The sequence below is a fragment of the Cryptomeria japonica genome, chromosome 4 (assembly GCF_030272615.1).
Source record: "Cryptomeria japonica chromosome 4, Sugi_1.0, whole genome shotgun sequence".
Classification (NCBI taxonomy): Eukaryota; Viridiplantae; Streptophyta; class Pinopsida; order Cupressales; family Cupressaceae; genus Cryptomeria; species Cryptomeria japonica.
The window spans coordinates 230,699,128-230,713,058 of NC_081408.1; the positions used below are offsets into that span (position 1 = coordinate 230,699,128).

Below are 13,931 nucleotides of genomic sequence, written 5' to 3' on the forward strand. Positions count from 1 at the left end.
CCCAAAATTACGGAAAACAACACTACTAATAGAATAATCAACAAAAAATTGGATAACATTAGTAGGCAAGACAATAGACACAACACCGCTCATTTTTTTTGTCAAAATAATATTTGGACTAACAAACAACTCCTATAGATGAATCGGTAGAATAATGGATATGATCTAAAGAAACTAGAGTAAGAGATGGCTCAAGACTCAAACTCAACTTAGAAAAAGCCAGAGGCAAAGAAACATGTGTGGGTAGTTTTGAATCCTCTAAAATAGCATCATCCTTAAAAGAAATAACAAGAAAAAAAAAATAGGATGGTAATGAAGAACATTATTCCTCCAAGTCTAAGATGACATCCTATGAGCACTATAGGAGAACTTAGAAGCCATATGTTGAGTACAAAAATATTGCCTACAATGAAAGGGGATCCTCTCATACCCCATTGAATAACTCCAAGACCTATCATTAACTTATAGAATTACTTCTCTAGACAAAGATTTTGAAATATCCACTTCAACATGAATTTGAGAAAATGAAGTGTAATGAAAGACTTTGGTCACAAAGTCCACATTCAAGAATTTTACTAAACTATTACTAGTAGCCTCATTGGCGTCATCACACAAAAAATTAAGGGAGAGATGAGAAAACCTTACCTACACAAGCAAAATATCAGTTGAATCTTTCAAAGTTTTCAAACAAAAAACCTTGGGGTGAATAGAGAGGGATGTAAATCCCACTACCAACCCCACCATCAAGTAGAACTTGTTCATCATTCCCAAAATTGGAGGACACCACAAGAAAGCCTCTAGTTGAAGCATAAGTATGTATTTTACCCTTATCCTAAGGAGACTAAACCTCATGAACCTAATAGTGCAAATCAAGAAGACGAGGCCAAAAATGAGAAAACCTTCAGATTAAGACATGCTTGGAAAAATAGTCCTCAAAAACTAGTAGTTCTCTTCCTAGAGGAGTTATGGGAGCACCAATAGTATAGGGTACAATCAACTTAGTAGAATCTTTCCTAGTAGAAGCAACCTTGGCACTAGAAGCAACAGGCAAGATTATCCTAAGTATATCTACATAGGAAGCACACTTAATAGAGCTAGATGATATAAGCTGAGTAACAACAACCAACTTCCCAAAAGAAGCAAAGGGATCCAAAGACAAAATAGCTATCTCACAAGCTCCAACTGCAACCACTACATGGCTAGCAGCAAAGCGAAGAGAAAAACCAATTAGGAGAAGAAAGATACACCACCAAATAAAGCTGAGGCAGATTCGTAGTAGAGGACAACATCCTAAGGAGGGTTGGGAAACTAATTTTTGAATAATGCATTGAGCGAGAATAAGTAGTAGACATCTCTAGAGATAGTTAAACTATTGTAAATAGATGTTTATTTTCAAGGCAACAATTTAACCCTATGCTAGGCATCGATTTGGTCGAAATTTTATAGTTGGGTCTATTTGATAGACACTTTATGACACCACACGTAATATCCCCCTCTATCGTAGTATTCTCTACTTTGCCTTTAAGAATATGGATGAACTCTTTTCTTCAAGGAAATTCCAACAAGGATGCCTTTAAGTGAAGAACCCAACCCTTCACAATATTCACCATTAATTCTTATTCTATTGTTTTTGTATAATAAGATATCTAATTTCTTCCACAAAGCTTCATTTATATGTAGTTTAATGATGATGAAAATTGCATAATAGATATAATGATATTCCTAAAAGCAAAAAATTGAAAAGAAGTAAAAATGTAATAGATAAAATAATTTAAGATAAACTTAACAATTTTCTTCAAAATATCTTTTGTTTTTAAACTAAAACAATATTCTCTTACAACATCAACCAATCGCTTCTTAGTACCATTCAATATCTTAAAACTCCCTCAAGAAACATCAAAGCTCATATAATATAGCCTTATGACTAGATATATAATAGTTTAACAATTTTACAACCCATTTAATGGATATTTTAGGCCCCTAATAAACATACAGTATGGTCAGTGAGCCAAAGTAAAATATAAGAGAAATTTGAAGGCGAAGAAGCTTTCATTTATAAAAGTGACCAACAGTTTATGTTCAAAAGCCATCCCACATTCACAAACAAGTCCATGCAGATACTGTAAGCAATTGGGTTCCGTTCCACCCCATCGTTATGGCAGATCCATTGGCATCAAGACTATAACATTCTCCTTGAGGAAATTCTTTCAGCAATAATCTGGCCTGATACGAAGCTTGATAGCTGAAGCTCATCTCCTTCAATCCCTTTTGTCCAAAATAACATCTCCACACATCAGTTTTAACATGTCTAACTCTCCTATCGTTCATCTCACAGGCTACCAGATTCCTTACCGTGTTCCCACAGAATACTTCTTCATACATGACCCTTCGAGTATCATGTCTATCCGGCAATATGACATCCAAGTAGTCAAACCAAGTGCTGCAAAAGAAAAGTACTTCAACAAATCTATTCTCGAAACGAGGTGAGTTGTGGTGAACTTCAACTTCAATATTCACCATTATTCGAGGCCTTAATTTCACTATAACATCCACCAGATTATCCAGAAGATTCCGTTTATATAACAGACTATTGAAAGCATACGGAGCATACACTGCAACAACCTCCCCAGGTTTAACGTTGAACATACCTTGTTGAATCGCCTCCATGCTTGAGATCTCCACCATCCTGTAGATAAACGGAATCTTCAAGGACTGAGCAACCTCGTGAAGTCTTCTTCCGCCTTCTATCAGATTTTCCACATCTTTTCCAACTGCTGTGATCCTCAGAAGCTTAATCGGATAGGATGAACTTCTCAGGGCAAGGCTCTGCATCAACACTGACCAGTGGGACCCATTGCGAATCTCACGATCTATCAAATGAATTTTGCTAGCATTTCGCACTGTGTCTAAGATTGCTTGCAGAGACGTGAATTGCAGTATTCTCACATACGGGATAATATTAGTAGCAAAAGCTCCCAGGCCATTCAATTCGGTTTTATTATAACCAGCTTTGAAATTTTAGGTAGGAACGATGACATCTTTTAAAAAATTACGCAACTCGTGGCGTGCCTCGCATTCGATTCTATCCTGTAGCGCCCCGGAGAAATAATAACAGAGCCTCTGTATAGGGTTTCCCCACTGCAAAGAGAAGGTACGGCCACTCATCGACACCCTGGCTGCTTGATCATATTGCTTGTTCCTCATCATCTCTGCACAGGTGAACAGCAGATGAACATTTTCAACACTCTGCTGGTCTTCTGGTGCGACGGCAGGAATATCAAAGAAAGAATCCAAGCCTCCACAGTCAAAGACTTTTATGTACCGTGAGCTCGCCATTTTTATGATTTCTTGCGACGACAGAAGCTTTGTCTCTGTGGGCATCTTGCTTTCGAAATTAGACTGCAGCATGGAAAAGTCAGTCTGTGGCAATGAAAATTCATCTAACCAATCTGACATTTTAAAACCAGGGTCCATTTTATTTAGCACCGTCTGATCGGCCAAGTAGATATTTGAACAAGAGCTGCAGAGCAGCGAAGTTCCTGCCAAAAGAGTGGCAGAACAATTTTGTTTTTGTTTGATTGAGGTTTTTGCAGGATGTTATAGTTCCCAGTGGCTTGGTAGACATGTATGCAAAACATAGACCACACAATGACAAGAAAGTAAAAAAAAGGGAAGCTGTGTTTTTAATAAGCATGTGGTTATTTATTTAAAATGTCCTTCTCATGGGCCAGTTTAGTGACACGGACACTTTGGCTTGGTTGACGTGTTATGTGTTTAAAACATCTCTCTTTCGAGTCAGACGGGTGACATGGATGCAGTGAATAACCTGACTTGGCATTTATTGAAACAGCATCTTTGGTTTAAATCATGTTTAATTTATCTACGGACAAACAGCGTATACTTCAAAATACATTTTTGTGGCTGACAGGTTAAAAGGTTTTCGAGAGATGTTTTGAGTTTCATTTTACTTTTGAACTTGTTTGGCGTCCGTCACAAACCCTAACACCATGAGAGACGCAGCCGCCGCAGTAGCTAAGGAGCTCGAATCAGGTTGTTTAGTTAAAAAGAATGAAGCAAAAATGGTCTTAACCGGGAGCTTAATGGTTGGCTGGTTAGTTTGTTTGGTTAGTTTGCGTTTAACAGGTATTTTTCTTGATCACATGATTAAAAGATTCAGATTTTTGTTTCGAATCAAGTCTTTTTCAGTTATGCAAAATGAAAATAAGGAAATGTTCATGCTTTATTTTTGTTTTTCATGATTGGGAAATCAAGCATCTTCAGTTTCTTCTCTTTCCGTTGCACAGTTAAAAACAGTTACTTGATTTTCAGTTTGCAAATCCTGTAAGTTATTTGTAACCCTATACGAGGGTTATTCTGGAAGAACATGTGGTGTTTTGTTTGGGTATAAAACAGTTTGTTTTTAGAACAGTTGATGCGAGGAAAAACAGAGAGAGAGGAGTGTGAATTAAGTGAAAGACATAGCATTTGTTTAAAAAGGAAGTGCTGTAGTTTACCAGAGACAGTCGAGGGTTTCTTGAGAATCAATACTCTGTTTTTCTTGCAGAGTACATGAGGCTTTATTGTTTGAAACTATATTGTTCAGAGATTGAATTCTTTCTCTCTGATAGTGTTGATTTCATCCTTGAAGAATATTGTTGCAAAATTTTTCATTTGTACAGACTGGTAAAATATTCTCGCTCACATCCCTGATGGTTTTGTGACTACAAGATTTAAGTGCATGCATAAAATCACCAGTGGCTGTAGCTCGAGTTGAAATATTTATTGATAAGAAGAGGGGTTGGTGCTCCTTGAGGCCTTGTGGTTTCTAAAACATGTGAACTGAGTTGGTGCTCTTTTTGAATTAATATAAGGGATCTTACCAAGTGGTTTTTCTACCCCAGGAGGGTTTTCCACTCATGAAAACTATGGTGTTATGTGCATTATCTTGTCTCATTCTATTTTACTAGTTTATGCTCTGATATGTCATATTTTAGCTCTCTTTATTTCATACTCTGTTTTGTTGGGTTTATGTGATGCAATATTTGAAGTACTCATTTAGATGTTTCAAGTTTGTGTAAAAGATTTAATACCATTTTCTAAAGTCTGAATCAAGTGTTTTAGTTGGTTCTATGGTATATTTCATACTTCATTAATGTATTTCATCAAGGTGTTAAGTCTCAGTCATCTGTGCATACTGTGAATTAAAATTGTCAAGTTCATAAAAGTATATCTTGTTAAAATTTGTCACACTCTGATTCACCCCCCCCCCCCCTCTCAGAGTGTTTCCACTTCCAACAAGTGGTATCAGAGCATAGGGTCCCTCATATAGGTCTGTCCTAGGGATTGTTCCTGGTCACTTGGAAGTTTTTTTTTTATGGCTCAAACTCAGGAAGGTGCTTCACTTTCAAGAGCTCCTCTTTTTGATGGAACTGATTATGTGTTCTGGAAGATTAGGATGGAAACTTATCTCATTTCAGTTGAGCTTAATGTGTGGAATATTGTGACCACAAAATATACAGTTCCTTCCATTATTCCTACTAATCCTGATGATAAAACCAAGTATGAGTTAAATGCCAGAGCTAAGCATGCTCTCTTATGTGGTCTCACTAAAGATGTTTTTGTTAAAGTCATGCATTGTTCTTCTGCTTATGATATTTGGAAAAAACTTGAAACCATTTATCAAGGGGATGCTAAGGTTAAGGAGTCTAAAATTCTTACACTCAAAAATCAGTTTGAATCTTTAAGAATGAAAGAAGATGAAACAGTAGCAAGCTATTTTCTTAGAGTTGATGAAATAGTAAATTCGAGAAAGGGTCTTGGTGAAGAGGTTGAAGAAAAGGAAGTTGTCAATAAAGTGATTAGAACCTTGTTACCCAAGTTTGAAACTAAGGTTTCAACCTTAGAAGAAAAGAAAAGTTTTTCTACCATGACACTTGATAACCTTCAAAGCATTCTTACTGCCTATGAGATGAGGATAGGTAATAATCCTTCTTCTTCAAAAGAAACAGCTTTTAAAGTAGAAAAGAAAGAAGAACTTAATAGTGAATCTGAACTTTCAGATGCTATAGAAGCCCTTTTTGTTAGAAAACTAAAAAAGAAATATAAGGGAAAATTACCTTTTAAGTGCTTTAATTGTGGCAAAGCTGGACACTTTGCTGCTCAATGTCCTCTAAGTGATCAAAATAGTGAAGAGGAAAAACCAGAAAAATTCTACAAAAAGAAAATGTGGAATCCTAAAAGGAGATTTAATACCTTCAAGAAAAAGAAGAGTCTTTTTACTAAAGAAGACTCTGGAAATGAATCAGATGATTCACCTTGTGAAGGTGATGAAACTCTATTTATGGTAGAATTAGAAGATGTAACTAGCAAAGAAAATGAATTTGAAGATTTAGATCAAGGAGAAATTGATCTTGAAGGAGAATTGCTTTGTGCTTTAAAAGAAATAAAGAGGTTAAAGAAACTTGTAGCTTCACATGAAAGTTCAAATCAAATTTTACAAGTAGAGTTGAATGATGCAAATTTAGTGACTTCAAACTTGAAGTCCCTTCTTGAAGAAAGAGAAAAGAAAATTGAAACATTAGAACAACAGTTCACAAAACTTCAAAAACAAATTGAACAGTATGAAAGTACAATACATCTAAATGATATTTTGAGCAAGCAAAAGTTGCATAAAGATTTGGCTGGTTTAGGGTTTGATAAAGCTGAGTCATCAAGACAGAACACTAAACCTGCAACTAGAAAATCATTTCAGACTTATAACAGAACAAAACCTTTTAGGTTTGGCTTTTTTCATGGATACTGTTTCTATTGCAATAGGTTTGGTCATAAGGTTAATACTTGCAGATTTCTGCAACAAAGATCTCCTATGTTTGGTTACAATCAAGGATATGATTTTCCAAACACAGTAAAGTGTAATAAGTGTAACACTTTTGGGCATACTACTATACAGTGCAAAACAAAGGCAAGCCCTAATAAAATATGGAAACCTAAGTTTGTATCTGGTATTGAGCAATCAATGATAGTGCAAACTACACTTCTCTCAAATAAGAAATCTTTATGGGTGTTGGACAGTGGCTGTTCACACCATATGACAGGAGATAGAAATAAATTTCTGCATCTTGAAGACTTTAATGGTGGTTTTGTAGGCTTTGGGGATAATTCAGGAGCTTATGTACGAGGTAAAGGTACATTACTGCTAAATGATGATACTCCTATTCATGATGTGTACTTTGTTGAAGGGTTAAAGCATAATTTATTGAGTGTCAGTCAAATTTGTGATAGTGGTTACAGTGTATCTTTTAGCTCTCAAGATTGTACTATCAAAAATAAATCTGGTAAAACTGTTGCTGCTGGTTTGAGAACAATTGGCAATGTCTACAGTTTACTTGATTCCATTGATTATGAGAATAATGAAGGTATTTGTCTTATGGGTCAAATAGAAGAAAATTGGTTATGGCATAAACGCCTAGGACATATAAATTTTGACAATTTGGTTAGAATCAGTAAAAATCAGAATGTTAGAGGTTTGCCTATTTTGAGTAAACCATTCAATTCAGTTTGTAAAGCATGCTTGAAAGGAAAGCAAACAAAAGTGTCTTTCAAATCTAAAGAACATTCTTCTACTAGACCATTACAGCTTGTACACACAGACTTATGTGGTCCTACAAGGACACAGTCAATAAATGGTGAAAAATATTTTATGCTTTTTGTTGATGACTATACCAAAATGGTAGGGGTCACTTTCCTCAAACACAAATCCGAAGCATTTGATAGATTCAAGATTTTCAGAAAAATGGTTGAACGAGAATCTGATCTAAAATTGAAATGCTTAAGATCAGACAAGGGTGGTGAATTCACTTCACAAGAATTCATTGATTACTGTGAAAGACATGGTATTAAGAGACAATATGCTGCTACTCGTACACCTCAACAAAATGGAGTAGTTGAGAGAAAAAATAGAACAGTCAAAGAAATGGCTCGCACAATGCTTAATGAGGCAAATCTACCAGATAGGTATTGGAAAGAAGCTGTACACACAACTGTTTACATTTTGAATCGTGTACAAATCAGGGTAAAATCTACCTTTACTCCTTATGAACTTTGGTATGGAAAAGCTGCTTCTATCAAATATTTCAAAATTTTTGGTGCCAAATGTTATCTAAAAAGAGATGAAGAAAATATAGGAAATTTTGAGGCTAAAACTGATGAGGGTATCTTTCTTGGATACTCTACTCATAGCAAAGCCTATAGATGTTTCAATAATAGACTGAATAAAATTGTTGAAACAATAAATGTAAGGTTTGATGAACAATTTTTGTTAAGTAATGATTTGCAGGATATTGAGGAAGAGGAAATTACTTTAACAAAGGTTGATCAAGTTCCTAAACCTGCAGAAACAGAAAAGAAAAATGAAATATGTTCATCAAGTTCTGATGAAGAAAATACAGAGAATTCAAATGCAGAGACAGGTATTCTCCATTATACACCCTCAAAAATTATAACAAAAAGACATCCTCAAAGTCAAGTTATTGGCAATATAGATGCAGGTATTTTGACTAGAAGAAGGGCAAGAACAACTGAACAAGCTCAACTGGCTGAACATTTTTGTTTGGTAACTGATTTCGAACCCAAAAATGTTTCTGATGCTTTATCTGATGAATGTTGGTTAAATGCAATGAAAGATGAAATCAGTCAAATAGAGAAAAACCAAACTTGGGAGTTAGTACCTAGGCCAGATGATAAGAATGTGATAGGAGGCAAATGGATCTTTAGAAATAAGCTTGATGAATCTGGGAAGGTTGTTAGAAATAAAGCTCATTTTGTTTGTAAAGGTTATGCTCAGCAGGAAGGAATAGATTTTGGAGAAACATTCGCACCAGTAGCTAGATTAGAATCAATCAGAATTTTTCTTGCATACTCTTGCTATAAAAAATTTAAAGTTTATCAGATGGATGTCAAAACTGCCTTTCTGAATGGTTATCTTGATGAAGAAGTTTATATGGAACAGCCGGAAGGTTTTGAAGTTGCAGACAAATCTGATTGTGTATACAGATTAAAGAAAGCACTCTATGGCCTTAAACAGGCTCCAAGAGCTTGGTACTCTAGACTGGATAATCATCTTAGAGCAAATGGATTCACTAGAGGTGCTGTAGATAGCAACTTATATGTTAAACTTGAAGGTAATGATGTCCTAGTGGTTGTGATATATGTAGATGATATCATTTTTGGCTGTAATAATGACTCTTTATCCAAAAAGTTCTCTAAAATCATGGAATCTGAGTTTGAAATGTCTATGTTTGGGGAACTGAATTTCTTTCTTGGTCTTCAAGTGTTACAACTTCAGCAAGGTATCTTCTTGTCACAAACCAAATATGCCAAAGAGATGATTAAAAAATTTAATATGGCAGATTGTAAACCAGTCAGCACTCCAATGGAAATAGGCTGTAAATTGATCAAATCTGATGACTGACCTGCAGTAAATCAATCTGAGTACAGGTCAATGATAGGAAGTCTATTATATTTAACTACATCTCGACCAGATTTAATGTTTGTAGTATGTCTAGTCTCTCGCTTTCAATCTGCACCTACCAATCTCATTTGAATGCTGTAAAATGAATCTTTAGATATGTTCAACACACACTAGATTATGGTCTTTGGTATCCCCATAATAATGACTTCACTCTTGTTGGCTTCACTGATTCTGATTGGGCCGGTTGTCTAGATGATCGTAAAAGCACCAATGGAGCTGCCTTCTTTCTTGGTGATTGTCTTGTTGCTTGGCACAGTAAAAAGAAAGATTGTGTCACTCTGTCCACCACAGAGTCAGAATATATAGCAGCCACTGCATGTTGCACACAACTGATATGGATGTCTCATCAAATTACTGATATGGGCATTTCTACTATTAAGCCCATTTCAATCTATTGTGACAATACTAGTGCAATTAATCTTTCAAAAAATCCTATTATGCACTCTCGCACTAAACATGTTGCCATTAAACTCCATTTTCTACGAGATCAGGTGTTGGCTAATGAGTTTCAATTAGTGTTTGTTCCTTCACAAGCCCAAGTTGCTGATATTTTTACAAAAGCCTTGTCTAAAGAAGTCTTTGAACGGTTAAGGGATAGATTGGGAGTGTTTTCTCAATCTGTTCTTGTCTTCACCTAAAGCATACTTTGAGGGGGAGTGTTGCTCTGTTGATTTTTCTTTCCTTTTTGTCCTTGTGTTTTTAAAAAAAGTAAAAAAAAGGGGGAGAAATTGGTATTCAGTGTAACAATGGTATATTCAGTGCAACAGTGAGTGACATTGGTATTCATAGCAACAGTGGTATTCAGTTTCATATTGGTATGGTATTCAATTTCATATTGGTATTCAGTGCAACATTGGTATTCAGTTTCATATTGGTATTCAGTTTCATATTGGTATGGTATTCAGTTTCATATTGGTATTCAGTGCAACATTGGTATTTCAACATTGGATATTGGCATTTCACATATTGGTATTCATTTTTGATTGGCATTAAAGACTTTACAGACTTGGCATTTCATTGGCATTGGCATTGGCATTGGCATTACAGACTTGGCATTGGCATTTCATTAACATTGGCATTTTTGATATTACAGTGATATTACAGTGACAATTGACTTTTCAGGCATTGGAATTTCATCACAGTGGCATAGGCATTTTTTTGGGTATTACAGTTTGGTATTCTTGTTTGATACAGATCAGATTGGGAGTTCATGATTCTGACAGTATTTATTCTTTACAGAATTGCATATTACAGGTTCAGAGGATGTTGTTTTTCCTTACAGGTTTGCATATGACAAGGTTCAGTGTTGATTGTATATATTGCATTTGTTAACAGTGGAATTCCTTACATTGTTTTTGGTCCTTTCAGTCGATGACATATTTCATGGCAATGATGGTTTAAGTTTTTTTTCTTTTTTTGCCATCAAGGACAAAGGGGGAGTTTGTTGCTCTTGGGTACGTTTGTCCTCGATGACAAGAAAGTAAAAAAAAGGGAAGTTGTGTTTTTAATAAGCATGTGGTTATTTATTTAAAATGTCCTTCTCATGGACCAGTTTAGTGACATGGACACTTTGGCTTGGCTGACGTGTTATGTGTTTAAAACATCTCTCTCTCGAGCCAGACGGGTGACATGGATGCAGTGAATAACCTGACCTGGCATTTATTGAAATAGCATCTTTGGTTTAAATCATGTTTAATTTATCTACGGACAAACAGCGTATACTTCAAAATACATTTTTGTGGCTGACAGGTTAAAAGGTTTTCAAGAGATGTTTTGAGTTTCATTTTACTTTTGAACTTGTTTGGCATCCGTCACAAACCCTAATGCCATGAGAGACGCAGTCACCGCAGTAGCTAAGGAGCTCAAATCAGGTTGTTTAGTTAAAAAGAATGAAGCAAAAATGGTCTTAACCGGGAGCTTAATGGTTGGCTGGTTAGTTTGTTTGGTTAGTTTGCATTTAACAGGTATTTTTCTTGATCACATGATTAAAAGATTCAAATTTTTGTTTCGAATCAAGTCTTTTTCAGTTATGCAGAATGAAAATAAGGAAATGTTCATGCTTTATTTTTGTTTTTCATGACTGGGAAATCAAGCATCTTTAGTTTCTTCTCTTTCCGTTGCACAGTTAAAAACAGTTACTTGATTTTTAGTTTGAAAATCCTGTAAGTTATTTGTAACCCTATACGAGGGTTATTTTGGAAGAACATGTGGTGTTTTGTTTGGGTATAAAATAGTTTGTTTTCAGAACAGTTGATGCGAGGAAAAATAGAGAGAGAGGAGTGTGAATTAAGTGAAAGACATAGCATTTGTTTAAAAAGGAAGTGCTGTAGTTTACCAGAGACAGTCGAGGGTTTCTTGAGAATCAATACTCTGTTTTTGTTGCAGAGTACATGAGGCTTTATTGTTTGAAACTATATTGTTCCGAGATTGAATTCTTTCTCTCTGATAGTGTTGATTTTATCCTTGAAGAATATTGTTGCAAAATTTTTCATCTGTACAGACTGGTAAAATATTCTCGCTCCAATCCCTGATGGTTTTGTGACTGCAAGATTTAAGTGCGTGCATAAAATCACCAGTGGCTGTAGCTCGAGTTGAAATATTTATTGATAAGAAGAGGGGTTGGTGCTCCTTGAGGCCTTGTGGTTTCTAAAACATGTGAACTGAGTTGGTGCTCTTTTTGAATTAATATAAGGGATCTTGCCGAGTGGTTTTTCTACCCCAGGAGGGTTTTCCACTCATGAAGACTATGGTGTTATGTGCATTATCTTGTCTCATTCTGTTTTACTAGTTTATGCTCTGATATGTCATATTTTAGCTCTCTTTATTTCATACTCTGTTTTGTTGGGTTTATGTGATGCAATATTTGAAGTACTCATTTAGATGTTTCAAGTTTGTGTAAAAGATTTAATACCATTTTCTAAAGTCTGAATCAAGTGTTTTAGTTGGTTCTATGGTATATTTCATACTTCATTAATGTATTTCATCAAGGTGTTAAGTCTCAGTCATCTGTGCATACTGTGAATTAAAATTGTCAAGTTCATAAAAGTATATCTTGTTAAAATTTGTCACACTCTGATTCACCCCCCCCCCCCCTCTCAGAGTGTTTCCACTTCCAACAGTTATAGTTCCCAGTGGCTTGGTAGACATGTATGCAAAACATAGGCCACACAATGACTAAATTGTACAGGGTGCATAATTATAGTACAGAAACAAATTATAATGTAAATATAATACTTGATTCCAATTAATGCATTTCTTTTGGAAGGTGCTGAAAAATGACTCCTTGAAATAGGACCAATTTATAAAAGTGCACTGTATATTGAATAATCATGAATGGATGTACAATATCCTCTGTTTTAAATAATATCCTTATTCTAGTATATACAATTGATAACAACTATTTGTTGGACATATCTAGTACCTTAAAAAGGTTCATGAGATGCAATCAATTAAAGATGTGTCCAAGATAAAGAATCTTCTTCCACCAGTTCTTTTGAAGAATAAGCACTATAAGCACTATGACAAAAATTCAAGGAATCAAGGCATCTGCAAAATTTACATGAAAAACATTCATTAATAGCTTCAAATTTAATTATAGTTTTTAAGAAATAAACATGTTGTAACATAGAATAGAAAACAAAGAAAGAATAAATTCCAAATAAAAAGCATAACTATGACTTACTATATGAAGTACAAAGTAGTCCTTCAAGTGTTTGTGGCTGAAATACTAGACCTTGATGTCAACATCTGGATCAAAACTTGACCTGTAGGTGCTACACATGTAGAAAAGAAAGTTTAATCTTATAGTTTCCATATTAAGTAGAAAAAAAAAGCCCTGAAAATTGAATTTCATTTCAATTTAAGATATATCAGTAAAAAGGGAGGGTATAATACACTATCTGCAACCATGGCACCTATTAACACTGGTATCATCATTGAATCAATATTTCATAGAAAAGTTATAGAACAACTTAAGAGGAATAAAGTGTTGAACAATGTAATGAGAATGATAAGAAATTAAAAAACAAATGAGTGAAGCCATGCTTGCAATTGTCTCTTATAGTTTTGTCAAAGCAGAGCAGATAGTAGATGACTGAAAGCCTAACATATACATATTAAACATTCCAGAATTTGAATAAGCTACCATCATAAACACCTTTGATGGTCATTTTCTCCAAGAATCCCTTTTAATCCTTGGCCAAGTCACAAAGAGTCCCTATTCTACCTTGGCTAGAATCTTGCAAAGTCTACACCCACAAACTTTGCAAACCCATTTTCAGATTTCCTAAGAAAAAGAATTGTAGCAGTGAAGAGGAAGATTAAAGACATTCCAAACATGATTGTGATTGGGAAGGCATTGACCTTACAAAAAAATAGAAATGACTCCAAGTAACTCACATAT

At 35.0% G+C, this 13,931-nt stretch overlaps 1 protein-coding gene across 1 annotated transcript; it reads right to left on the reverse strand.

The window, feature by feature from the left end:
• Positions 1 to 2,097: 2,097 nt before the first annotated feature.
• On the reverse strand, positions 2,098 to 3,474 carry LOC131875047 (DELLA protein RGL1-like). The gene is made up of 2 exons (XM_059219050.1): positions 3,054 to 3,474; positions 2,098 to 3,008 (listed from the first exon to the last, which is right to left on the reverse strand). The coding sequence occupies exons 1-2, from the start codon at positions 3,472 to 3,474 to the stop codon at positions 2,098 to 2,100; spliced, it is 1,332 nt and encodes a 443-aa protein (XP_059075033.1).
• Between the last annotated feature and the right edge of the window lie 10,457 nt (positions 3,475 to 13,931).